The sequence below is a fragment of the Ovis aries genome, chromosome 9 (genome assembly GCF_016772045.2).
Source record: "Ovis aries strain OAR_USU_Benz2616 breed Rambouillet chromosome 9, ARS-UI_Ramb_v3.0, whole genome shotgun sequence".
NCBI lineage: Eukaryota > Metazoa > Chordata > Mammalia > Artiodactyla > Bovidae > Ovis > Ovis aries.
Window position 1 is genome coordinate 89,465,217 of NC_056062.1, and position 27,791 is coordinate 89,493,007.

A 27,791-nucleotide genomic window follows, 5' to 3' on the forward strand; every position below is an offset into this window, starting at 1 on the left:
ACTGGACTTTCTGTAAGGGGCCGCTTTGCAACCAGCATCTTTGCTCTCGACCCTTACGGACGCCCAGTCTTATCAGTCTCCCCCGCTGCAGACTGCAGAAATGCAGTTTATGGGCATCTCCTGGCCCCGGGCTTCGGAGGGGAAGATGGCAGCTGCAGGTAGGGGCAGGGGAGAGCCGGGGAGGATGCCTTCTGCGCCAGAGGCTGCCCCTGGAGCAGCTCCTGGTTCCGGCTGCTGAATCCGCGCTGGAGCCCTCACAGCGCGGCCTCCACGTGGGCACACGGCCCAGGCCCCCTGCACAGCTGAGCGGCGAGGCACCTGCCTGCCTTCTGACTCTCTGAGCCACTGTTTTTCCTCCTGCTTAAAAATTCCCATCACTGAAATTAGAAAATTTTTTATGAGAAGTTTATTTTTCCCCCCAAATGGATTTACTTCTTGGTCTTTGTGCCTAATTCAGTATAGATATACTCTCTGTGTATTCCTGGACTTCCCTGGTGGCTCAGACGGTAAAGCGTCTGCCTACAGTGTGGGAGACCTGCGTTCGATCCCTGGGCTGGGGAGATTCGATCCTCTGCAGAAGGAAGTGGCAACCCACTCCAGAACTCTTGCCTGGAAAATCCCATGGATGGAGGAGCCTGGGGGGCTACAGTCCACGGGGTTGCAAAGAGTCAGACACGACTGAGTGATTTCACTTTCTATACTCTCTGTAAATATTCTTACTTGAAGAACTTTAAATATATGTTTACCTTTTAAAATATAACAAAAAACCCAGATTTTTCTATTTAGGAATTTTTTATTTTTAAAGAAAGCACAGTGTTTGTTGATTTTTCTTTCTCTGGTAAACTGGAGTTTTATAGAGAATTCATATCCTGTGAACTTATAAATCATGTTTCTGAATGAATAAATATAACGACTTTTTCTTCTCAAAGTATTAATATGAAGAAACTGTAAGAAAGAGAGGTATACCTTTTGTTTAATGAAAGTTGTGAGACAATAAGTTATAATTGGTAGCCTTAATAAGAAATTTAACACTAGCTGCACCTATGGAATATGATTTGGAACTGTGTAGCTTTCCCAAGCCTACCAGATCAAAATCTGTATTAGAAGAAAAATACAGTGTTTTCCACCACGTGTGGTCCTTGCTGGCTATGTACCACTCTGGATTTTTGCAGACACAGATAAGGAATGGACAGTTAACAGGTAAAGGAGGCACTCAGTGTTTGGGCCTGTGGAGAAACAGGAGAAAGCAAAACACTTTTTAATAGATTTGATTTTATAAGAAGGAAACAAGAATAGGGAAAGTACCACAGGTTAATTAAAATTAATGTCTAAGGCCCAGTGAAGAATGAGACATAACGAGATTTAAGGCTCCTGGAAAAAGATATGCTTTGTCTCAGGGTTGCTTTGCTGTGTTTCATGAAGTGCAACGTCTCTTACTTTTGTGTGATCTAGATAACACAACAGAACTCTTTTATTTCCCTCATAACTTCCTCTTAACATTTATGATTTTCTGCATTTGAGGTCCCTCACTGGGCTATAAGATTGGAATGTAACTGTTAATTTTAGTTCGTTGTCTCTGTGAAATGCATTCGGCTATCCACACGATATTTCTCATTTCTTGTTCCTTCAGCTTGGTGTATGCATAAAACACGCCATAGTGGAACTGCCGGTTAAATGCCAGCACGTTCATCTGTACCTGAGGAAGGAAAAAAAACATGGACCATCAACTTATGTGGAACATTCTACGTTAATGAAATAATATGAAGCTACAGACCAGCTAGTGCTTGTTTGGTGCTTATCTGTATTTAAATAGACAGTTTCCAAATTGGGTCAAAGAAAGGAAAGCAGCAGGAAATTTAGCAAGTCTAGAGGGAGAGTGTCACTTTGCAGAGAAAGGCAGGCAACCAGCAGTTTAAGAAGTTAAGTTTGGAAAATTATAAGAGAAGCTCCAAATCTCAGTAGCACTGCTAGCACTGACTCACCGATTCCTAGGAGGACGTCGTGTGTGTGTGTGTGTGTGTGTGTGTGTGTGTGTGTGTGTGTGTGTGTGAGTAACTTGGTAGTGGTATTGATTTGGCTTCTAGCTAGTGGGCTTCTCTCATTTACATAAGACCTTTCCTTGGCCACAACGGTTTACAATTTTCAAGTCGTTTTTAGGCTGTTGAACTCCTTTTCAGGGCAATGGCATACAGGACTCTGGAATCCGGACCAGGTGACACTATGAGTTTCCTTAGAAACTTGACATATAGTTAAACCGTTTAAAGAAAAATTTTTTAAAAATTATTTTAAACTAGGGTACAGTCTGAAATGGAACAATCCCTTTCTTCTTTTCCATTTAGGAAAAAAAAGAGGTACCAAGTTCCTTACTCTGTTCCGAAAACCTCAAGCAAAGCTGTCAGGAAGGGGAAGCTCCCCACTGTCAGGAGCAGGCAGGCATTCTTCCTGCCAAGGGGGGCCCTTTAACAGCAGTTTTTGCAGCAGAAGGGCAAGAGTGTGGGCTTTTAAAACATCCCTAATATATGAAACAACTTGCATTGCTTTCACTTCCTTCTAGAGAGCTGTTAGACAATGTCTAGAGTAGGACTTACAGGAAGACTCACACTGCTTTCTGGAGCCAGTCTGACCCTAAAGTGTGGGTAAATTTCAGGCTTCTCTCTAAAACCAGTGGTTTTAGGGAAATGAATAAAACACATCGTAAAAAGTTCTCCAGATGTGAGGGGCCCCCATTGGGCTACCTGCCCAAAGTCCTCCCGTTGTACGTTTTAGTAGCCCATGAACTGGCTACAAGATTAAAGTACTCTTCTGCCTTTTCAGGGAAACAGAATAATCTAGACTGGATGGATTTCCACGCAAATAGTTCCTAAGTGTTGTAACTACACAGGAGTGATCAACCCTCCTTGAAGAAGGGATGGGTTAGAGGGTGTGCCCTTAACAGAGTGTGCTCCATGACGGCTGTCAACACACAATCATGAGGGCATCCTGGCTTTGTTTCTCTGGGTAATTATGGACGAGCTACCTCACTTCCATATTCTTGCCTGGAGAATCCCCTGGAGAGAGGCGGCTGGTGGGCTACAGCCCAAGGGGCCACACATAATTGGGCACGACTGAAGCGACTTAGCACAGCACAGCTGGCTCACTCCCGGAACTTCACGATGAGCACATCTGTCTGGATGGGACAATCCTACAGGAAGCCATCATCTGTGAACCTCAGGGCCTTGACGCTCCAAGGCAGGGACACTAACTAATACCTGTCCAAGCTACAGACGTGCCTAGTCAGTTGGCCTGGTCAACTGTAAAGAAAACCCAAGGCATTAAAAAAAAACTAAAACCCAGAATATGAGAAAAAGGGCGTAAATGCTAGGAACACTTCCATTCTCACCATACCTCACGCTCATAAAACACATCCTCCAAAGTCTTTCCCCCACTGCTGTCACTTACGGCCTCAAACAAAGGCTTGTATACCTGAAAAGCAAAGGCAAGACATTATTTTTTAAACAAGTTTTCACGTTTTATAAGCATAAAAATTATATCTTTCCAGCAACATAAGAATTGCGCATCTATTTTAGAAAATCTATCCAGAAGGCCTGAATGTTTTTTGTAGGCTCTTTGGTCTCTTGAGGAAATAAAAAAATCCAAACAAGGAGAGGAGGGATGGAATTCCATTCTGTTGGCTTATTTAGGCCTACAAGGCGGGAGGCAAACGCAATTCTACGCTCTGTGCACATGGTTTGAGCTAATTTCCACATTTGTCTCTTAGGGCTGGTTAGACACATTATAGAGGCTAAATGAGTGCTTGTGGGTTAATCAATATGGCTTCACGGGTTTTGAGATGACACCTGATAAAATTCATATGGAAGGGGTGAAAACCGCGGAGAAGCTCACATTTTAGGATTATGCTCGAGAGACGTTACAAAGGTTCATGCATTGTTGGTTGGCTTTTCTTTCCCTGGGGGCAAAAATCCATAGGCAAAGATGAGAAGGGTGTCATTCTGGTTCTGGAAAAGCTCCCTAGAGGGTCTGTGTGTTACCGTCTGCACGTCAGAAGGGAGGGTGCCAGGGGATGTGGTTGTAACCTTGAGCTGAGAAGCTTCAGGCTGTCCAAGAGCAGCCGGGTGCCGCAGTAAGAGAGGAGGTGGCAGCCCTCTTTCCTGAATCCTGGCCACCGAGCAGAGGGAGCATTATAAACAGTGTGACCATTTCTCCCCTGTCCTTCTGGGGACATTCTGTACCTAGCACTGTTTGTCCAGTGGGCATTTGAAAGGGCGGCTGGGGCAGGCTCTTTCACATAACTCTGACATGAGCTCACATTTCCACTGTACCAGTCCCTTGGGGAATTTGCTCTATCAAGCACTTAAAAAAAAAAAAGGCTCAAATGACCATCCCCTGGAGATTTAAACAAGTACTTGCTTGGCAGGAATCTTAAAAAACACACTAGCTTGGGTTAGAAACTCGATGTATTTCTTTGGGAGAGACATCATAGCAAGAGATACTGCCTTCTAGCCTATAAACATTATAACCGCGTTAGATAAAGTGTAAATGTGATGTGTGGACTTCTAAAGCATGCGAGAGGAAAGCACGCAAGACATTCCAGGATAAGCACGCACTCCGTAACTGTCCGCCACCCTCTTCATCTGCTCGAAGTCCTCGGCCTGGGCCAGCAGGCGCAGCCCCTCGGGGTGGAGCTTGCCGCAGGTCGGGTAGAGGGTCTCCCGGTCCTCTTTGCTCAGCTCAGTGCCAAAGGAGTTCAGAGTGATGATAAACGCACGCCGGTCAGCCTCAAACTGAATTTGCAAGACATCAGAGTCAACGAAATTGAACCACCTACTAAATGCTCTAGACAAATTCATTTTCAAAACGATCTGCTTTCTTTCCAATCTATGGCTAATTATAATACGGACATGTGTTATTAACGCTCGCACAGTCTCTTCCTGCCACAGAGCAGCAATGCTGGCCAGAGAAGGAGCTCACAGCCCAGGCGGCCAGGGCATCCCACTCACTGCAGCTCCCAGGCTGTCATCAGTTACTCACGCGTTCCTCTCCTGTAGGCTCCTAGAGTCCCAAATGCCTCCTCCATAAAAATCAGAATAAGACCTACTTGCTGGGATCAATTCAGAGATAGGACAAGATAATGTACACAGAAGGTCCTGGCAAAGTGTTTAGAACAAAAACGGGCATGTCATACCAGTTAACATCCATTTCTGAATGCTGACATGAGTTCAGTTCAGTCGCTCAGGCATGTCCGATTCTTTGTGACCCCATGGACTGCAGCACGCCAGGCCTTCCTGTCCATCACCAACTCCTGGAGTTTACCCAAACCCACGTCCATCAAGTCGGTGATGCCATCCAACCATCTCATCCTCTGTCGTCCCCTTCTCCTCCTGCCCTCAATCTTTCCCAGAATCAGGGTTTTTCCAATGAGTCAGCTCTTCGCATGAGGTGGCCAAAGTGTTGGAGTTTCAGCTTTATCATCAGTCCTTCCAATGAACACCCAGGACTGATCTCCTTTGGGATGGACTGGTTGGATCTCCTTGCAGTCCAAGGGACTCTCAAGAGTCTTCTCCAATACCACAGTTCAAAAGCATCAATTCTTCTGTGCTCAGCTTTCTTTAGAGTCCAACTCTCACATCCATACATGACCACTAGAAAAACCATAGCCTTGACTAGCCAGACCTTTGTTAACAAAGTATTGTCTCTGCTTTTAATATGCTGTCTAGGTTGGTCATAACTTAAAACAAACCGAGCTACTTACCATTTGTTTGTACTTCCCTGGTATTGGTTTTATTCTTTCAAGTCCTAGGGTAGATATCAATAAATCTAAGCCTGTTGCTAAGGATCATGGGACTTGGCACAAGTGACTTTGCTCTCCGGACCTGTTTCCTTATTTGTGAATGGTGAGGTCTGACCACACGCTCTCTCAGGAGGGGTCAGTCTACCCCAACCTGTCTCCTCTGTCTGAGCCCTACTAGACACTGAGCTCCCAGCCCCACTTCCCGCCTCTCTGTTCCATCTAACCACCAAATCCTTCTTGAAATCGCCTTCTATTTCTCCATACTCCTGATGGTTCTGCTTCCACCCATGCTGACCGTTCCATCTCAGTCCGTCCCCCACAGCTACCTCCTCTGCGCGCCAGGGGAATCTGCCGTGATGACCTTGGGCTAAGAAGACCTTCTCCATCTACCGAAAGCAACCTGTGCTTACCACATTATTTTAAAATCTCTGCATGCGCCTTTCATCCCACTGCACTCTAAAATCTTTGAGGGGTCATGTCTGTCTTGTTCATTTTTGAATATCTAGTGCCTGATACAGGAGGATCTCAAATGTTTACCAACTCCAACAGAATGGTCCACAGTCCTACCACTCTAAAATTCTCTAATATTCTCTACCATGTTGCTACCCTAGGTGTGTTTCAAGGATTTGTAGCTTTGACCTCACTGGGAAGCTGGTTAGAAGTTCAGAGTCTTAGACTGCAGTCCAGACCTAGTGAACTAGACTCTGCTTTTGAAATGAGATCCCAAGCACGCTCATATGCACATCAGAGCTGAAATGAATTGCTCTACAGTATTATTTATTTTTACTAATTAACCAATAGCAAATCCAGACTTACAACAGATCTTACTGGAACTGTTGTGTTAGAACAGGTGTTTCCTATCAGTAGAGTGAGAGTTGGTTTCTTCTGTTTCTTTTGATTGCTCTCATGGAAATTATGGGTGCGTCAGAAGCAAGGAGAAGCCTTATATGGAAGCAAAGGCAGCTGCCTCTGGCTACTGAATATAACCAAACCTGTCAGTAATCTTAGGCCTTCCAGGGATAAAAGAAATGCAAGAGGGAGATTTCATGGCAATAAGAAACCCTGAAAATAACCAACAGGGCAGGCGGAGGGACAGTGGAGTTCGTCGTCCCAGATGCTCTTCAGTGTCCTTTCTAGCGCCAAAATGTTAGAATCACAAGGAGAGAAACGGGCCGGGGAGGGGAGCCGTGCAGGCACCAAGGCGGAGGAAGAAGTCGCGCGGGCAGAGCGTGGCGTCGCGGGGGAGCGGCCGAAGCTCCAGGTCCGGGGACGCAGCCACAGAGGCGGCAGGGACGGGTGGCTGGGAGGGAACGGAGAGGCTTCCCAAGCCTCGCCCAGAAGAGAGGACTTCGACAAACGCCACTACTTATCTGCACACGCCGCTCACTTTCCACCTTCTGGTCCTTGTTAGCACTTGTCCTACGGAGCACACACGCCATCTCATAATGCTCCAGGTTGAAATTCTACCTGCCTTTAAGGATCTCCTCAAATACAATCTTTTTCGTCTGAAGCCTTTCTTCTCTCTAACCGGATACGATTTCCTTTGGCGCCTTATTATATTTTAATTTCCCTTTTATTATAAGTGTCTATCTACCGCTTTCTTCTAGCCTAGAGGCCGTGTGTGTGTTTGTGTGTGTATTCTCTTCGTGAAAAGAGCTATAATTTTTGAATCGTAAAGAGGCCACCCTGTCTCTGACCGTCCCTAAGCAGACACTTTGCCATGACACCTGATGACGGAGGCGTGTAGCTGGGGTGGTGCTGGTTTCCCGGAAGCCCTGTATCACCTGCGGAGGGCAACCAGCCTGTGTGGCCCAGCGTACCCTAAACATCCTGTCTTTCCTTTCCCTGCAGATACTTAGGCATTGTAAACCCATAACGTATTTTCCGTTGCTGTTGCAAAAGATAGCTGTGCACTGTTGACAGATTCAAAACCTGTGTTCGTTGCTTATGACAGAGTTGGGCTGATCAGTTGAAAATTCTTGCCAGTTCCTTACAGGAGGAAGGGTCTCCCTAGTGGGAGCAGCGGATAGAGGGGTCGATGGCAGAGGAAGAGAGTGAAGTGAACCAGCCCCTCCTTATCAGCCTGTGTCCTGGCCCAGGGAGGTGAAACAAACATACTCTGTGCTTATTTTCACGGCCTCATTAACCGTGCAGATCATCGGAAAAGCAGGAATGAGGCAAACAGTCCACTGCAGCACATTTGCCTGGGATGTAAGTCAATTTCTTTTTTTAAATATGAAGCCACAATCTCGTAATTAGGTCACATTTTCATCTGCAAGCCTAGGTTTATTCCCTCTTCCACTATATTCAATCTTTTGAAGTCTCTTATCAAATAAGATCAGATGAGAATATATACGGAAGAACTTCAAAATTCTAAAGACTCTATGGTTGTGCAAACAAAAGGGGAAGTAATTACATGACCTGGGGTATTGACAAAAAGCTGACACACCTTTTCTGATTATATCATTAGACATGTAATAGTTACACACCATGTGTAACTGATATTTTTACTTAAGCACATAAAGTTAAATGGATTTTTATGTTTAACACTGCTTGAAAAAAAAATCCGATAAGGTAGTATCTTGGGTATCGGGAAAGGACAAAGAGAACACAGGGTATAAGTATTTTGACCAAATCCTCCTGGCGATAAGTATTCTAATACTGCGCTGTCCTTTTCACGTGACCAAGGATGACAAAGACGAAATTCTTATTTGCTTCTGGTTTTTAGAGCATGGGGAGTGTGATCTTGCTTAAGAATGAGCACTTAGCGTCATATGGAAGGGCTGCAGGTGAATTTGATGTAGAGGTGATCTAGCGCGGCAGATAAACACATCAGAACTGGAGCCGGAAAAGCTGTGTTCAAATCCTGGCAGCTGTTTGACGTCAGGCAACTTACTAGCCTTCTCTGCGCCTCAGTGTCCCCTCTGAAAGAGAGGTCCTAAGCTACACATCTCAATGCGCTCTTTTGAAGTCCTTGTGAATTCGTATATATAAAGCACCTAGGACAGTAGCTGGTATACAATAAAAGTTAGCTATTAATACTGCCATTGTATACCTCTGTAAGGCTATTCTTTTTTCTTTTTTATTAAATGAAAGATTATTCTATAGCACTTTACGATTTTTGCATCACATTTCATAAAATCCCATGATAACCCTTCCTTTCCCCCATTCTGCCCCTCCCATTAATTTGTCCTCTTTATCCACCAGTCTGCTTCTTTTCTTGTTTTATTCACTGGTTTGTTTTATTTTTTAGATTCCACGTATAAGATAACACACAGTACTTTGTCTTATTTCACTTAACATGCTGCTGCTGCTGCTGCTAATTTGCTTCAGTCATATCCGACTCTGTGTGACCCCACAGACAGCAGTCCACCAGGCTCCCCTGTTCCTGGGATTCTCCAGGCAAGAACACTGGGGTGGGTTGCCATTTCCTTCTCCATCACTTAACATAATGCCCTCCAAATTCATCCAAATTGCTGCAAATGGTGAGATTTCATCCTTTTTCATGGCTGAGTAGTATTCCGTTGTATATATCTACTACACCTTCTTTACCTTTTCATCTGTTGATGGACATTTAGGTTGCGTCCATTCCCTGGAAATTGTAAATAATGCGACTATCCACACTGGCGTGTATGTATCTTCCCAAATCAGTATCTTTGCTTTTTTTAGATGTGTATCCAGGAGTGGAACTGCTGGGTCACGTGGTAGTTCTAGTTTCTTTTTTTTTTTTTGAGAAACCCCATACCATTTTCCACATGGAGAAGGCAATGGCACCCACTCCAGTACTCTTGCCTGGAAAATCTCATGGACGGAGGAACCTGGTGGGCTGTAGTCCATGGGGTCGCTAAGAGTCGGGCATGACTGAGCGACTTCACTTTCACTTTTCACTCTCCTGCATTGGAAAAGGAAATGGCACCCCACTCCAGTGTTCTTGCCTGGAGAATCCCAGGGATGGCGGAGCCTGATGGGCTGCCGTCTATGGGGTCGCACAGAGTCGGACACGACTGAAGTGGCTTAGCAGCAGCAGCAGCAGCATACCATTTTCCACACCTATTTATGTTCCTAATTACAGTGGCGACGATTTCCTTTTCTTCACATCCTTGCCAATATTTGTTGTTTATATTCTTTTTGGTGATAGTCATTTTGACAGATGTGAAGGTTATTAATCTTAACATAACTCTTTCCCACATATTTGGTAGGTACAAAGTATGTGAATCATTGCTAAGCCACAGGAATTATGCCATGTAGAATCTATACTTTGAGCCACAGATAATGTGGCTTTTTATAAAGTGGCTAGTAGTTAAATTTATGAAAAGAAAGTGAGGTGCTTCAGATGGTCACTAGGCTGCTTGTATTATGTGCTCAGCATGTCTGGAACTCACTTTCTGACAACTGGCATGTCTTGAAAAAATATCTTTTGATGCCCACTGCCTATGTAATACAGATAGAGATAAAAAAAAATATTTTTGGAGTCCTCCAAAGAGTTCTTACTTTGAGGACTGCTTTGACTTTAAATTTTCAACAGTATCTTTAACTGTAAAGGTTTAATAATTAGATCTTTGAGGGGAGTTACTTTTATCAGGGGGCTTCCCAGGTGGCTCTAGTGGTAAAGAACCAGAACTGCTAGTGCAGGAGATGTAAGGGATGTGCTTTGATTCCGGGGTCAGGAAGATCCCCTGGAGGAGGGCACGATAACCCACTCCAGTATCCTCCCTCGCCTGGAGAACTGCATGCACAGAGGAGCCTGGTGGGCTCCGTCCATGGGGTCGCAGAGTTGGACAGGACTGGAGCAACTATGCACACACACACTCTTATCAAATGCAGTGTCAGAACATTAGGTTAAAATGTGTGCAGATGAAGCTATTTCAGCTTTTTCTCTTCTTCTGCAGTGAGTAGCTCTTATCAGGCTTTTCTTGAAATCAGAAGTCATTCAAATATGTAAATGTTAATATCTACCCAGTCCTGAGGGTTCATTGGAAGGACTGATGCTGAAGCTGAAACTCCAATACTTTGGCCACCTGATGCGAAGAGCTGACTCATTTGAAAAGACCCTGATGGTAGGAAAGATTGAGGGCGGGAGGAGATGGGGACGGCAGAGGATGAGATGGTTGGATGGCATCACCGACTCGATGGACATGAGCTTGAGTAAACTCCAGGAGTTGGTGATGGACAGGGAGGCCTGGCGTGCTGGTTGCAAAGAGTCAGACACGACTGAGAGACTGAACTGAACCCATCAATGAAGCCAGTATAACTGATAATCTAATGATTAAGGATATTCTTTAGACAGAACTTCTTTCCATAGGGCAAAGCGAGAGCTTTCTAAGCCCAGTAAGTTTTGTTTTGTTTTGTTTTTTGGCCGTGCCATGTGGCTTCAAAGATTCTTAGTTCCCCAATCAGGGATTGAACCTGTGCTCTTGGCAGTGAAAGTGAAGAATCCTTGCACTGGACCACTGGGGAATGCTTTTTTTTTTTTTTTAAAGATCCGAGTGAAATAGTAAGTCAGCAAGAGAGATCCAGGTAAAACAGTGCAAACTACGCCCAGAATTCCCCTCCCATCCCTTATCTCTGGCCTGAGTCTCCCGTGTGTGTGCAGACTGACATTTGCAAGCAAGAGGGCCTCTGGGCACAGATGAAAGCTGTGATGATGAAGAGGAATTAAAGGGAGTATAACATCAGTTAGAGAGGTGGGCGCCGACGGTGGCATCTGCCATGCTGTGAGGAGTAAGTGAGCACGCCAACTGTGAATCACCACCCCTGGTCTTTCTGCGGTGGTGCTCTAGGGTTGCTCGTGGAGGCTTTTATTTTAGGACTTACATGAGAAGTGCCACCCACAGTGGGTTTTGCTGACAAGTTGTGGGGGCTCCCAACAGGCCCAATATTGGGAGGGAACTTGGTGATTGTTATGGGTACCTATAGTCCACCAGTTGTCCAAACCATACTAAATTTTTAATGAATTATAATCTGCTTCCTTCATACTATATCCAAGTAAATCATGATCAAACTTCTATACACATTATTCTTTTTTAATTCCCAAATAGCTCTTCTCTGTAGAAAACTAGGAAAATACCACTGTTATTTGAAGACATCAAATGATACGTTTAATAAAATATACTGCTATTTTATTTCTAGATAAAAGAACTTCTGAGAATTAAAAAAAAGGTAGGATTATATAAATAAAAAGTGTGTAAGCCTGTTATTTGGCATAAAAAAGTCAAGGTCTCTTTCTTACCTCCAGAATGGGACACATGACTTCCGCTGTGACATCACCGTGATTCTTACAGAATTTATAGAATGCCTCGATGTAGGACTTAAAAAGAAAAACAGAAAACAATAAAATGAACATATTTTCCTTTTGGAAATTTCTAGATCAGCTTTTCAAGACTTATTAAACTCTTTAATGAAAATTGAATTACTTCTCCCATAGGGAGATACTTTATAATATACTTGATGGAAACTTTCTCCAGGCAGTACAACGCATAGCCTAAAAAGCAAAACTCTGTAAAAGAACAAAATTGAACTTATCATAGCATGAAATACCTTCCCAAGCACTTTTTTGCATGGCTGTTTGATTATTTCACAGTCAATTCTCACTATTCTAACAAGACTATGAACCTCTCTTATGAGCTCAGCAAATAAGTCCAGAATGGGCCCTATGAAAAGTGAAAGTCCTAGCGCTCGAGACACATTTGGGATGGCGCTGAGCGTGGACAATGCACGGGGAAGGCCGAGTCTAGGCTGTAGAGTCAGGCAGTCTGCATCTGAGTCTCAGCTCTATTGCCCACTGGCTCGCTGACTTCTACCAGCCAAATTTACCTCTCCATGCTTCCGTTTTCTCATCTGGGAGCGGGGACGGCATGTAGTTTTGTTGAGTGGATTAAATGAGCTAATGCCTAGAAATGTTTAAAACAGTGGCTTCTGTTAGCTGTATCTCAGGGATGCCTCCTCTAAGCCCATAAGTCTCTTTATAAAAAGGAAACTGCCACAATGCAGTGCCCTGGAGAGGTTTCATAGGTTTCCGCATAAGAAGCTAGACAGAGGGCATGTCCATTCAGTCGCTCTGTGAGAGTGTCTAAAGATGCTGGGGTTGCATGGGTGAAAATGGACAGCCCCTCTGACTCAGCCCCTATCACACAGGGCGTCTCAGAGGGCAGCAGCACGGTCCAGACAGATGGCCGCACTGCCCAAGGTGGTGCCTGTGGGGTTGTGTCCACAGGTTGGCCATCCTCGGGTGCTGCACACTGTCAGTAAATTAAAACTGTGTGGGCAGGTTCACTGTGAAATTCACGGACTCTAACAGGGCTGAGGACAGAATGAAACCTACATAACCCAGGGGTTACTGTGTGCACTGCTGCTCTGGAAATGGATTGGCGCTGTTCACCCCACTTGTCTATCTACCTATCCGTCCATCCGTCCATCCAGGTGACACCTTTTATGTGCCAGGTGCCGTGTAAGAGCTAAGTTTACAGAGAGGAATGGGATCATCTCAAGAATCTTGCTGGATGGGAGAACTTGACATACGTGTATTTAACTAGAGGACAAGTCAGGACTAAAAAGAGATTTGTTCCCATTATGCCTAACCTCATATTTCAGAAGTTGGCTAGCAAGAGCTAGTGCTAGCGTTGTTGCTTTCAGTCATGTCTGACTCTGTGCGACCCCATGGACTGTAGCCCGCCAGGCTCCTCTGTTCATGGGATTCTCCAGGCAAGAATACCGGAGTGGGGTGCCATTTCCTTCTCCAGGGGATCTTCCCGACCCAGGGGTCGAACCCGCTTATGTGTACTGCCTTGGCAGGTGGGTTCTTGACCACCAGCACCACCTGGGAAGCCAATACCAAACAGCCGAGCCGACCGTTGGTCGATAGAATAAAAGTATTAGTCACCCAGTCGTGTCCTACTCTTTGCAACCCAGGCAAGAATAATGGAGTGGGTTGCCATTTACTTCTCCACGGGATCTTCCTGACCCAGGGATGGAACCTGGGTCTCCTGCTTTGCAGGCGAATTCTCTACCAGCTGAGCTGCTAGCAAGTAAGTGACATCTAATGAAGAACTCTGGTTACAATGTATTATGTAACAAAGAACATCACATTTGGGGAAGCAGTTACCTTGTATAGTTTATTACGCAGGATTTCAATATTCAGTTCATCTAGAGCATTTTCAGAGGTACAGTCTTGAAAGAATGGAGCTGAAAGCAGAAATTATCATACAAAGTAAATCAAAATAGGATTTTAAATTGTAGAAAATGTTTCGTGAATGTACCACCCTCTGCTCACCCCTAACTAGGAGACTGTACAGTGATGGGCACTTAACAGCCTCAGTGAAGCTAACAATGACGGTGACGGGGGAGTGATTACTGAGGAAGCGCTTGCTCTGTGCCAGCCGTCAGTAAACACTGGATACACTTGAACATATTCAGTCCTCACAACCTTGAACTACTCACTTTATGGTTTCCATTTTTGAAGCCCCTCCCCACATCAGCCAGCCGTATCCACCATTTGCAACCTTACTATGTACAAGTATGGAGCTGTATTAAAACTGTCCTAGTTTTTAAAACTCTTTGATAGGAAGAGAGTATTGTTTTCAGAATGAGGAAACTGGAGTGAAATGAATTGTCCCAAATCCCTTGGTTGGGGGCTACAGGACCTGGTTTCATGCATGTGGACCTGGGTTTTCAGACTCACAGTCTTTCAGCCATGCTATGCTCCTGGAGCAACCGACACTTAATAATGATGCAATTACTTTTCTTTTTAAAGTTTGTTCTAAATGACAACTATTATGATGATCAACAGTGAACTGCTATTATCTAGGTTTCCTGACAATGAAGATATAAAATGATTCCTTCAGCATTTTAAATGCTGTAACTATTGTCAGTGCCAAAGTATGATGACATTAACATTTATTTTATTACTACTTTAGGTAGTTTGACAGACACTCCTGAGCATCTCAGAAAAAAATGGCATTCCCAAACTTCTTAAAACAAAGGGTTTCCCAGACATAGCCTTATACAGACAGAAATTTAAAATGAAAAGGTAAGGAACTAATCACCTAAAACCCAGCTGGAAAATTTTTTGAAAAATTACAAGTTTTATCATTATTTGCTGTGATCAGGAGTGAAGCCCATGGGTTTGGAGGCTGGAAGATGAGGCCTGGCCCTTCTCAGCTACCAATGGTCTGCATGGGATCTGGGGCGGTATTACTCCACTCATCTTGATCTGAAAAAGGAGGGAGCTGGACCAGATGATCCTGCAGTGTCCCCTCCCCTTCGAGGAATCTGTACAGTATGGCGCTGTGTTCATGGAGACAGCTGTGACTTGCAACTGCATTTTCTAATAGTGTGATAACACACATGAGCAGCTGCACGATTACTTGTGCATCGTACCCAACGGTGTCTCGACCAGAATGGCATTGAAGAGGTCAGAAGGTGTCTCTGCAATGTTGACTGCTTCCATTTCCGTGAAATGGCCCAGGGGGTGGCACTTCACCAGAATGTCCTTCACGGGTTTGTTGTGCAGCGCGCCGTTCATCAGGAGAATCACGTTGTCTATCATGTAACTGCACCTGGTGTGGAAGGAAGACTCGGTCGTTAGGAAAACGATGAGCATAAGAAGCTTCCCGCAGCTTAGATGAAAGCAACACACACCGCTCAGCCACGTACTCGTTCACGAAGGAAATTAGATCTCCTTTTATTTTAAACTCTGGTGTATGAGCGATGTGGCTGGGGTAAAATACACGACTCCCAGAGGGAACTGTAGTTTGAAAAACCATATTCATAGTTATAATAACTGACCAGTGGAACCACCTAAAAGATGACCCTACATACTAATTGTCGTATGTGGAGGGTGGGGCTGGGGGCAGAGAGCCACGAGAGTGTAAAATTGCTTGATTTCTCATGATGGACTACGGATTGACAAAGCTGAGAAACAGAACTGAAGGGTTTCTTTCTACTTTAAAAACTGACTTTTGAAATCTGTGATGAAGCCCCATCACTGAGGATTCAAAGTTCTAAGTATTTAAAATAAAAAGGAATAAAATTAAAATATTCATTTAAAAATTAAAATGCTTTATTTATTAAAAATTAGACTGTTCTGGTCTTTTTCTCTTATGAGAGAGTGAGCTTTCTAGCCTCTTCCCCCTCCCAGAACCCCAAGTGTCCATAGATTCACACTTGATGTGATTTCTTCCTTCAATATAAAGCCCTATATTCCAAGGACGTTCCAAACAATGAGGTTGAGAAGTAAGAGAGACACAGTCGCCTCCGAACATAGCTTAAGGGAGGTACTGGATAAGGACCCACTGGGATGCCCTGTACAGCACACTGGCTGCGTAGAGACTGTGGGGTGGTGTGCAGCTTCAGAGCCGGGCGTTTAAACCCATCTGGGATCACATGGTTGGATGGCATCACTGACTCCATGGACACGAGTTTGGGTAAACTCTGGGAGTTGGTGATGGATAGGGAGGCCTGGCGTGCTGCAGTCCATGGGGGAGAGTCAGACACAACTGAGCGACTGAACTGAACTGAACTGGGATCAGACTTCCTAGGGAGTGGCTTCAGGCTGCAGCTTGCAGAATGAGCAAGAGCTGTCCAAGCAAAAGCGGCTGGGAGAGGGGCGAAAGAGTGCTTCCAGGCAGAAGGGAGAACACGTGGAAGGCCCCAGAGGCAGACAGCCAGGAACAAGGACGTCCTTTTGCCTGAGGCTGAGTGCTGGAGGTGGGGCCCAGACTGAACAGGCGGGGTCCTGAAGGACAAGATGAGGAATTTAGATCGAGGGCCCTGGGAGATGCTGAGTGCCTTTAAGGACAGGAGAGAATTATGATCTACATAGACAGGATAGGCATTAAAACAGAAGAGGGAAGCACACTTTAGTAAAATGCTTTTCAAAAGTTATACTGCATTTTTATTTAATTATGATAATCACACTGTGATGATGATAGGTACTATTATTAGTGAAATTTTACAGACGAGCAACTAGAGGCCCAGACAGGTAAAAAATCTCAGCCATGATGACACAGCTAACAAATGAGAGAGCCATGTGTCAAACTCTGTCTGCTCCTGGAAACTTTCTCTGAACGCTCAGGTTATGTTGTGTTTAGTTGTCAAGGATGACGCATCGGTTTCTGGTTTTAACAGTTAGAAGCTGGAGCTATTTGTTGAGATGCAAGCATTGGAGGAAGAGCAGGTTATAATAGGAGCGGGTTTATGGGCAGAGTGAGCTCAGATGCCTAGGAGGAGACCCCAGGCAGGCTTCAGACATCTGAGTCCTGAAGACAGCGGTGGGGCAGAGACGGTCAGGGGACCGGGTGCAGCGTGGGGCGGGTGGGGGGCAGTTTAAACGTGTTTGGGCATGCTTGAGGTCACACCTTCGAGTGCACCTCAAGAGTTCCATCCTGAGAACTCTGGGGAACCCCAACATTCAAGGCCCTGGACAGAACCTCAGCAAGAATGACCAGACGGGAGCAAGAAAGCCACAGGAGGGAGTTCTAGGACATTTCAGAAAGAAGTCAAAGGCCACAGGAAAATCAAGGTGAAGTGAAGTTGCTCAGTCGTGTCTGACTCTTTGCGACCCCATGGAGTATAGCCCATCAGGCTCCTCTGTCCATGGGATTTTCCAGGCAAGAGTACTGGAGTGGGTTGCCAGTTCCTTCTCCAGGAGATCTTCCCAACCCAGGGATCGAACCCAGGTCTCCCACATTGTAGGCAGACGCTTCACCCTCTGAACCACCAGGGAAAATCAAGGTGGACACTAAAGCCAAGTGTTTTCGGGATGTAGCCACTAAGAAGCCCTCTAACACCAGAGCGAGCACATGTTCAGGGGGATTTGCTTGTGGAAGGGAAAGGGGAGAAGGCAGGAACCTGGCCATTGTGTGTTTAAAACAAGTGGGAAGTAAAGAGGTTTTGTTCATTTTGTTTTTTAAAAGAGTTCACACTACAGGGCAGCGGAAGGTAACTATATGGAGACCTAGCGGCTGAAGGAACTTTGGACTTTCAGTGTTGGTGTTTTTTTCCCGAAAGATCGGAGCGAACAGAACATGATTAAGAGCTGAGGGGAAAGAGGCAGCGAGAGGCTGAGGTGGAAGAGACGGAAGGGACAGCTAAGCGATGAGATACAGTCCTCAGGTTTGGCAGCGATGGGACTCAACCACTGCGCAGTTTAAGCTCGAAAATAAAACACCTTTCAGGACTTTCCCTGGTGGTCCAGTGTTAAGAATCTGCCTTGCAATGCACAAGACGCTAGCTTCATCCCTGGTCAGAGAACCAAGATCCCACATGCGACAGGGCAACTAAGCTCACGCGCCTCAGCTAGAGCCGTGTGCTGGAAGCTAGACCCATGCAGAGCGGAGTCCCGCCGCAGCCAGAGAGGCCCGTGCCCCTCAGCAGAAGATCCTGCAGGTCGCCACTAAGACCAGACACAGCCAAACGGGATAAATGAGTGTGAAAAAGGACAAACCCACCGTTCACTGGATGAAAATAAGCCTGTCCACTCAGAGGCACAGTTACTGGAGTCTGGCTGCCTGGGTTACGGACTTCCTGGGCAAGAATGCATTTCCAGCAGGAAAATAGTCTCCTGCATGGCACCTGAGCTTCTAAAAGTTATCCCAAGAAAAATTTTACCTAAGGAAGTTTAGAAGAAGGCACGTATCCCTTCATGAAATTGTGTAACTACGAAGTTTCTTCACCTCCTCCAAACAGCAGTGCCAGATTTAGACGTTATAGAATTGGAGAATCCTTTTTATCTCCTGAAAAGGATATTAAAATGGAAGTGCTTATTTAACTGTCCCTTTATGGCTCAGAAGCTATTACCTGAGAGGGGAATTGCCAGCACTTAATAATCTTAGCAGACTCCAGATGTTTAACTGTTCCCCACAGCACCCCTGTGATGTAGAAGCAGGGGAGCCGCCAACATTCCCAATCTGCAGAGGACTGTTAGACCGACGCTGACGGGGGCGAACAGTCAGTGAGAAGTCAGCCCACAGGTAACGAAACTCAAGCGCACGCCTGTGCAGCGCATGTGGGTGTGTGCACACGTGGGTGTGTGCGCGTGTGTGTGTGCACATGTATGTATCGGGTCCTTTTTTTTTAAGTTAACAGAGGCTAGGTCCTACATTGCAAAGAGGAAGGCATACGGAGATTGAGTTGCTTTATTTCAATTCATTTAAGTGGCCTTGTTTTCAAGATGGGATAATAATGGCAGTTCTCATAGTTTTGTTCAGAAAACAAAGCGAGAACTCAAGATTGGACCACGGCAGGGGAGAGGCGTCTCTTTCCTCACCTCCAGCACGCAGGCACCAGGTGCATAATGAGCGGCAGTTTGGGGTGGATGGGGATGATATGCCCAGAAGATAACTTGTTCTCTCCAGACTGATCCTGATAACCTTCAGGGCCATGCCTCCAGTGGTTAGGAATGAAATCTCTAATGGGTCACTTGAGTCATGTTTGAGTTTAAAGTCACATGAGTGATTACATTCTTTGCAGCCAAAGATGGAGAAGCTCTATACAGTCAACAAAAACAAGACCGGGAGCTGACTGTGGCTCAGATCATGAGCTCCTTATTGACAAATTCAGATTTAAATTGAAGAAAGTAGGGAAAACCACTAGACCATTCAGGTATGACCTAAATCAAATCCCTTGTGATTATACAGTGGAAGTGAGAAATAGATTTAAGGGCCTAGATCTGATAGATAGAGTGCCTGATGAACTATGGACTGAGGTTCGTGACATTGTACAGGAGACAGGGATCAAGACCATCCCCATGGAAAAGAAATGCAAAAAAGCAAAATGGCTGTCATGGGAAATAGATGGGGAAGCTGTGGAAACAGTATCAGACTTTATTTTTCTGGGCTCCAAAATCACTGCAGATGGTGACTGCAGCCATGAAATTAAAAGACGCTTACTCCTTGGAAGAAAAGTTATGACCAACCTAGACAGCATATTCAAAAGCAGAGACATTACTTTGCTGACTAAGGTCCGTCTAGTCAAGGCTATGGTTTTTCCAGTAGTCATGTATGGATGTGAGAGTTGGACTGTGAAGAAGGCTGAGCGCTGAAGAATTGATGCTTTTGAACTGTGGTGTTGGAGAAGACTCTTGAGAGTCCCTCGGACTGCAAGGAGATCCAACCAGTCCATTCTAAAGGAGATCAGCCCTGGGATTTCTTTGGAAGGAATCATGCTGAAGCTGAAACTCCAGTCCTTTGGCCACCTCATGCGAAGAGTTGACTCATTGGAAAAGACTCTGATGCTGGGAGGGATTGGGGGCAGGAGGAGAAGGGGACAACAGAGGATGAGATGGCTGGATGGCATCACGGACTCAATGGATGTGAGTTTGGATGAACTCCAGGAGTTGGTGATGGACAGGGAGGCCTGGCATGCTGCGATTCATGGGGTCGCGAGGATTCGGACACTACTGAGCTACTGAACTGAACTGAACTGAACTGGGCGCTTACCTAGTTCAAACTCCTCATGCTTCAAATACTTGTGCTTATAAGCAGTAACAGAGCCGAGACCCGTGTCCCTTCAGTTGGGCCAATGTTTCTCCCACTCGTGGTCTAGACAACCATTCTCATTGAGCCCCTTCTAAATGTTTTCTTCTATAACTCTGACACTGGCACCTGTGAAAATCATGAAGTGAAGTCAAAGTCACTCAATCATGTCTGACTCTTTGCAACCCCATGGACTATACAGTCCATGGAATTCTCCAGGCCAGAATACTGGAGTGGGCAGCCTTTCCCTTCTCCAGGGGATCTTCCCAACCCAGGGATCAAACCCAGGTCTCCCACATTGCAGGCAGATTCTTTACCAGCTGAGCCACCAGGAAAGCATGTGAATGAACCTAAAATTGTGAGAGTAAATGACACGATTTTAAAAAGTTTAGGTTTTAAAAAGACTAATTTTTAAAAATGCCAGCCTTTCTCGAGGTTGTCAACATGTGTCAGGCATTACATGCAATACACACATGGTTCTACTCAAGACTCCCCACCAGTCAGTGCTTAAGGGCCACTTTACACAGAGCAATCAGGCTGTGGGGGTTCCACACCTTGTCCAAGGTCACGCTGCTGGAGAGGGGCGGGGTTGGGACCCCCGCCACCAGAGCCCGGCTCCATTCAGACAAAACAGCTTCGCTTTAGTGCTGTTCTTTTCCCTTCTGCCCCCCAACTTATTTAAGGATCTTGAAGCTAACTAAATTACCTTCCCTGTGATATAACTATCGAATTCTGGGCTAATATAACAGTTGCTAAATGGTCAGACACTAGAGAGAGCCATAATTCAGTGTTAGTGGAACTGTTCTATGAATAAAAATTTTAAGTACTTAAGTGTCGTTAGCAGCAGCTGAGAAATGACCATCATTCCCTAAGCACTCTGGCACGAGACAGTTAGGCAAAGAGAGAGAGCTCTTTTAAGAATATAGTTGGGAGAGGTTCAGAAGAAAGTGGTCACGTCCTTTCTGAAGACACATCTGCTAAGATGGTAGGCCCAGGGAAAAGCCAGGGGATTTTACAAATCTTTCAGGCTTCTCTGGTCGGATTTTGGTCTGAGCATATCATGCACCATTTGACCCCGCTACCCAAACCACATTAATATTCAAGGTATATGAAAAGGAAAACATTCATCAATAGAGTGAAATGAAGGGAAAAAGATTTCAATAAATTTCTAGAAGATCTCAGACAAATAGAGTTTTATTGATGGCTTTAGAGCAAAAGAAGTCCCTGATCAGAAAGTACATGTGATGAAGCAGCTGCAGAGTTGGGACGTTGCCGTGAAGGGTGTCAGGCCTGGACTGGTTCAGCAACAGCGGCAGCTGGTTCAAGGCTGTAAGGCAAGGGGCCCGGGCAGTTAACTACAATAATCTCCCAGAGGCATGACCTCCCAGGTGGGGTAAGGCAGCAAGGCTTAAGAGCGTTGCCGTGGAACCACAGGAAACAATTGCTGGAAAGGATGCACTAGCTCATTTACTCTAAGCTGATACGTAAAACCTTTCATTGCAAACTTAAATACTGCAAAGATATTTCTGGTATATCATAGATGTCAGTATTTAAAGTGAACCTGTTAAATCAGTCAAATTAAATTATTCAGTGACATGTCTGGATACTCACCTGCTATAGGCTGATTCTTGTCCTCCTAAAATTCATGTTGAATGAAATTCCAGCAGAACTATTCAAATCCGTAAAGGATAATGCCATCCAGGTTTTGCTTTCATTATGTCAGCAAATCTGGAAGACCTGGCAGTGGCCACAGACTGGAAAAGGTCAGTCCTCATCCCAATTCCCAAGAAGGGTAGTACTAATGAATGTGCTAACCACTGGACAATTGCACTCATCTTCCAGGCTAGTAAGGTCATGCTTAACATCTTGCATGCTAGGCTTCAGCATTATTTGAACCAAGAACTTCCAGATGTCCAGGCTGGGTTTAGAAGAGGAAGAGGAACTAGAGATCAAACTGCCAACATTTGCTGGATCATAGAGAAAGCAATGTAATCTCTGAAAAACATCTATCTCTGTATCATAGACTACACATACCACACACTTTGACTGTGTGGATCATGACAAATTTGGAAAGCTCTCAGCGAGATGAGAATACCTGTATGTGGGTCAAGAAGCAACAGTTAGAACCCTGTATGGAACAACCGATTGGTTCAAGACTGAGAAAGGAGTATGACAGGGCTGTCTGCTATCACCCTGTTTGTTTAACCTATATGCTGAGCACATCATGAGAAATGCTGGGCTGGATGAGTTACAAGCTGGAATCAAGACAGATGGGGGAAACATTAACAATCTCAGATATGCAGATGATACCACTCTAATGGCAGAAAGCAAAGAGGAACTAAAGAGCCTCTTGATGAGGGTGAAGGAGGAGAGTGGAAGAGCTGGCTAAAGACTAAAAACTAAAAAAACTAACATCATGGCATCTGACCCCATTTTGGCATGGCAAATAGAGGGGGAAAAGGTGGAAGTGGTGACTGATTTCCTCTTCTTGGGCTCCAAAATCACTGTGGACAGTGACTGCAGCCGTGAAAGCAGAAGATGATAGCTTCTTGGCAGAAAAGCGATGACAAGCCTAGACAGTATGTTGAAAAGCAGAGACATCACTCTGCCGACAAAGGTCCATATCGTCAGGGCTACGGTCTTCCCAGTGGTCAGGTATGGTTGTGAAAGCTGGACTGTAAAGAAGGCAGAGCACCAAAGAATTGATACCTTTGAACTATGATGCTGGAGAAGACTCCTGAAAGTCCCTTGGACTGCAAGGAGATCCAACCAGTCAACCTCAAGGAAAATCAACCCTGAATATTCACTGGAAAGACTGATGCTGAAGCTGAAGCTCCGGAAGTTCGGTCATCTGATGCAAACAGATGACTCATTGGAAAAGTCCTTGATTCTGGGCAAGATTGAGCGCAGAAGGAGAAGAGCGCATCAGAGGGCGAGATGGCTGGACGGCATCACTGATGCAATGAGCATGAGCTTGGGCAAACTCTGGGAAGATGGTGAGGGACAGGGAGGCCAGGTGTGCTGCAGTCCATGGGGTTGCAAGGAGTCAGACACGACTGGGAGACTAAACAACAAAGGATTCATGTTGAAGCCCTAGCCCCAGTGTGATGGTGTGTGGAGTTGGGGCCACGGAGCTGTTGATTAGGTTCAGGTGAGGTCCCGACGGTGCGGCCTGCATGATGGGATTAGTGCCCTTCTAAGGACAGACACCTGGCATCTTGCTCTCTCTCCTGCTGTGTGAGGGCACAATGAGGAAGGGAGCCTTCACCAGGGGGCCAAACTGGATGGCACCGTAATTTTGGACTTCCGTGCCTCCAAGATGGTAAGAAATGAAGTCCAATTATTCAAGTCACCAAGTCCGTGCCATTTTGTTATAGAAACTCAAGCTCGCTAAGACACCACCACTATTCAATTACAAATACATAAACAGAAAGAAATCATGTTGTGCTTTTTTTTCTCTGGAAATGTCATTTCTACTCCAATTCTCTGATGAAATTTTACACTAATATAGCGTTTATGTCTTTATGTTGAATGTCTTTTATGTCTCTCTCTAACTCTCTAGACATATAATTAAACACTAATTTTCCATTTCCTGTGATCATAGGCTTCAGATGTTAGAAGAGATTTTACGAGTTATTATTACTGTTACTACCATGTACATACAACAATATGGAATAAATTGTTAAAGCTTTTAACCTTGAAATAACTATAGATTCTCTGGGAAGCTGCAAAAATCGTACAGAGAGGTCCTACGTCCTCTTCACCCAGGTTCCACCAGGGGTTGCATCTTCATCGCTGTAATGCTGGCATTAGACAATCGACATCGATCCTCGGCATGTGTGTAGTCCTGTGTTACTTTACCCCGAGTGTAGATTGGTGCAGGCACCGCCACAGTCCAGGTGCGGAACTCCCTTGTCATCTAAAGGCCTCCAGCGTGCCGCCCCTTCATCATCAGACCCCTTTGCCATCAACCATCTCCTGCTGTAAAGTTTAGGCAGTCAGTCATGACTCTTTGTGACCCCGTGGACTGCAGCCCGCCAGGCTCCTCTGTCCATGGGGATTCTCCAGGTCAATGATACTGCAGTGGGCTGCCATGCCCTCCTCCAGGGGATCTTCCCAACCCAGGGTTTGAACCCAAGTCTCTTGCATTGCAGGTGGATTCCTTACCATCTGAGCTACCTGCGAAGCCCAGCTCTGAACCTCTGGCAAATACTACTTTGTTCTTTCTATAGCTTTGCCATTTTTGTGAATAATATTTGACAAGAATTATATATGATGTGACATTTTGAGATTGGATATTTTAATTCAGCTTAATTCCCCTGAGATACACATAATACATACACATTGTTGCCTGTAAATAATGTAAACATGGACATTTGTGTGTCAGTTTTTATGTAGAAATAAATTTCAACTTATCTGGAATAATGCCTAGAAGTACAATTTGAGTTGTATGGTAGAGTATGCTTAGTTTTTTTAGAAACTATATAAATCTTATCTCTTAAAATTTCTCCTAATCTTCCCTACTTATAATAGAACTGTCTAAATATTTCCACCATATACAGTAAAGACCACATTGGAAAAATATTAATTTTTGCTTCAACTGTCAACTATAATATAGAAAATCAAGATAATACAGAAAATCAAGATAAAACAGAAAATCAAGATAAAACAGAAAATCAAGATAAAACAGAAAATCAAGATAAAACAGAAAATCAAGAGGAGGGAGTCTGCTGCATTTCCTCACATTTTCCTCCTGCTTTGTTGTTCTTTTCCTGATAGTTCCAGATTCCTTCTTTTATCATTTCCTTTCTGTTTCAATAATTTTGTTCACCCATTCTTTTAGGGTAGGAAGAGGAACTAAAAAGCCTCTTGATGAAAGTGAAAGAGGAGAGTGAGAAAGTTGGCTTAAAGCTCAACATTCAGAAAACGAAGATCATGGCATCCGGCCCCATCACTTCATGGGAAATAGATGGGGAAACAGTGGAAACAGTGTCAGACTTTATTTTGGGGGGCTCCAAAATCACTGCAGATGGTGACTGCAGCCATGAAATTAAAAGACGCTTACTCCTTGGAAGGAAAGTTATGACCAACCTAGATAGCATATTCAAAAGCAGAGACATTACTTTGCCAACAAAGGTCTGTCTAGTCAAGGCTATGGTTTTTCCAGTGGTCATGTATGGATGTGAGAGTTGGACTGTGAAGAAGGCTGAGTGCCGAAGAATTGATGCTTTTGAACTGTGGTGTTGGAGAAGACTCTTGAGAGTCCCTTGGACTGCAAGGAGATCCAACCAGTCCATCCTAAAGGAGATCAACCCTGGGATTTCTTTGGAAGGAATGATACTAAAGCTGAAGCTCCAGTACTTTGGCCACCCTCATGCGAAGAGTTGACTCATCGGAAAAAACTCTGATGCTGGGAGGGATTGAGGGCAGGAGGAGAAGGGGACGACAGAGGATGAGATGGCTGGATGGCATCACGGACTCAATGCACATGAGTTTGAGTGAACTCCGGGAGATGGTGATGGACAGGGAGACCTGGCGTGCTTTGATTCATGGGGTCGCAAAGAGTCAGACATGACTGAGCGACTGAACTGAACTGATGGGCCACAGATTCTTAGTTTTCTGAGGCTGTTTTGAGTCACCCTTCATTCTTGAAAGATGCCTTCATTGTATACAGAATTCTGGGTTAACATTTCTTTCCCGTTAGCATTAAACAATGTTATAGCCCCTCCTTCTGAACAGCATGGTTCATAATGAGAAATTCACCACTGTTCACGTTGCTTTTCCCCCACGAGTATCACAGCTTTCAGGCATTTTTGTGTTTGTCTTTCACAGGTTTGACTCTGACACATCTTGGCTTGGATTTCATTGGGTTTCTGTTATTTGGGGTTCGTTTAGTTCTTGAATCAGCAGGTTGGTGTCTTTTGCCAACTTCTGAGGGTTTTCAGTCATTGTTTCCTTGAACAGTTTTTCACCCTTTCCTCTCTTCTCCTCTGCTTTGGGACTCACTGCTGCTTTGCATTGAGTCCCTGGTGTGATGGACAGTGGAGCCGGGGGAGTCTTAATCTTAAAGAGCGCAGAGGGAAAAGTTGGAAGCTTGAAATCCAGAAGCTTGGAGAAGGGCTCTGCCCCCACACACCCCCAGCCACCCCTGCGGACGAGTGACTGCACCTCCACCTGCAAAGCAGAAGCCTGAAGAGACACTGCCATCGCATTCTATCAAAGGAGCCTCCTGGCAGCATAGTTCATGACCGCCGGTGCCATCACGGGCACCCGGCTCAGGCAGTGTTTGCCAGACTCCTCCACCGAAAAGGCCCTGCCTCCTCTTTCCATACTGTCCTCTTTGGAGGTCAAGCATAAGAGAGGTAGGAAATACGGTACCCCCCTTGAGGGTGGAGCGTCTACACAAATCATTCTGCAAGGGAGACGTGTCTCTTCTCCCTCATTTATTAAGTTAGCCAATCATTTATTTAGACCAGGATGGTCTTAAAGAATATTTATTTTATATTTTGGATGATAATTCAGTACAACTTCCCTTAACTGGCTGCTCGAATTGCTCCAGTTTTGGCCCCTGGGGGCCCTTGCAGTCCGTTCCTGTGAGCTCCTGTAACGCACCCCAAACCACTGCAGGTTCTTCTGATTCATTTCTCACATCCTCATATTCTGGTGTTACAAGATAGTTCAAGTTCATCTTGCATATTTCTCGCTCCAGTCCTAGAATAGCTGTTTTGCAAGGAATGTCGGTTCCCTTTATGGGGGAATGGTTTTAGAAATCAAGATCTAACAAAAGGGCTGAAAATATACCCATTACACTTAGCAACCGGAGTGACTTTGAGGGCATGGTGGGGCTGGAAATAAGACTGAGGTGGATTGAGAAAATAAGTGAGAAGATAGGAGTAGAGACCACCCTTTTTTAAGAAGCTTGGCATCAAGGGGTGGGAAAGGGCAGAATACCATTGTCTTCACGCGATTGCTGTGCAAATTAAATCAAACCACACATATGAAAACAGTTTGTAAATCAATCATAAAAGGAGGCCAAGCTTCAAAACAGATAAGCCTAATTCTCAGCCCAGCTCTATTACTTAAAAACCAGTTTAAAAAGAGCTCCATTTCCTCAGTCTCAAATGGAAATATTTATTTGACTTGAATTGCTGGCACCAGGATTATTCATACATATGAAAACACTAGTACAGTGCCTCCAGTAAAGGAGAGTCACATACCCTTAGAGGAAGCTAATTCCCTGTAAACTGGACCTTGGAGGAAGAGGAAGAAAAGATTAGAAGCTGCATATATAATATTTAGTGTAAAAATTTTGCAATGTTTATACTCTTTCATCAAGCCTGAGATTTCTATATCTCTGTACTTTCACACTTAGTTCTAGTTAATAGAATCCTTTCTAAAGTTGCCTATTGCTCTTAGAAGACAAGGGATTAACCCCTGGTATGGCATGGAGATATGAGGCTGAGGGCTACAGTCATCTGGGAGACAGAACATCCACAGGACATAAACCGCGATACCTGTTGGGATACTGGCCC

At 44.9% G+C, this 27,791-nt stretch overlaps 1 protein-coding gene across 1 annotated transcript in view; it reads right to left on the minus strand.

Annotated features, from left to right (window-relative positions):
- Positions 1-773: 773 nt before the first annotated feature.
- The window catches only part of ATP6V0D2 (ATPase H+ transporting V0 subunit d2), a 55,168-nt gene continuing 28,150 nt past the window's right edge, over positions 774-27,791 (minus strand). The window contains exons 3-8 of the mRNA XM_004011856.6: positions 15,164-15,342; positions 13,890-13,969; positions 12,018-12,095; positions 4,605-4,781; positions 3,385-3,462; positions 774-1,696 (exon numbers count right to left, since the gene is read on the minus strand). Coding sequence (XP_004011905.1) covers positions 1,535-1,696; positions 3,385-3,462; positions 4,605-4,781; positions 12,018-12,095; positions 13,890-13,969; positions 15,164-15,342 — 754 coding nt within the window. The 3' untranslated portion in view covers positions 774-1,534. The remainder of the gene's footprint in view (positions 1,697-3,384; positions 3,463-4,604; positions 4,782-12,017; positions 12,096-13,889; positions 13,970-15,163; positions 15,343-27,791) is intronic.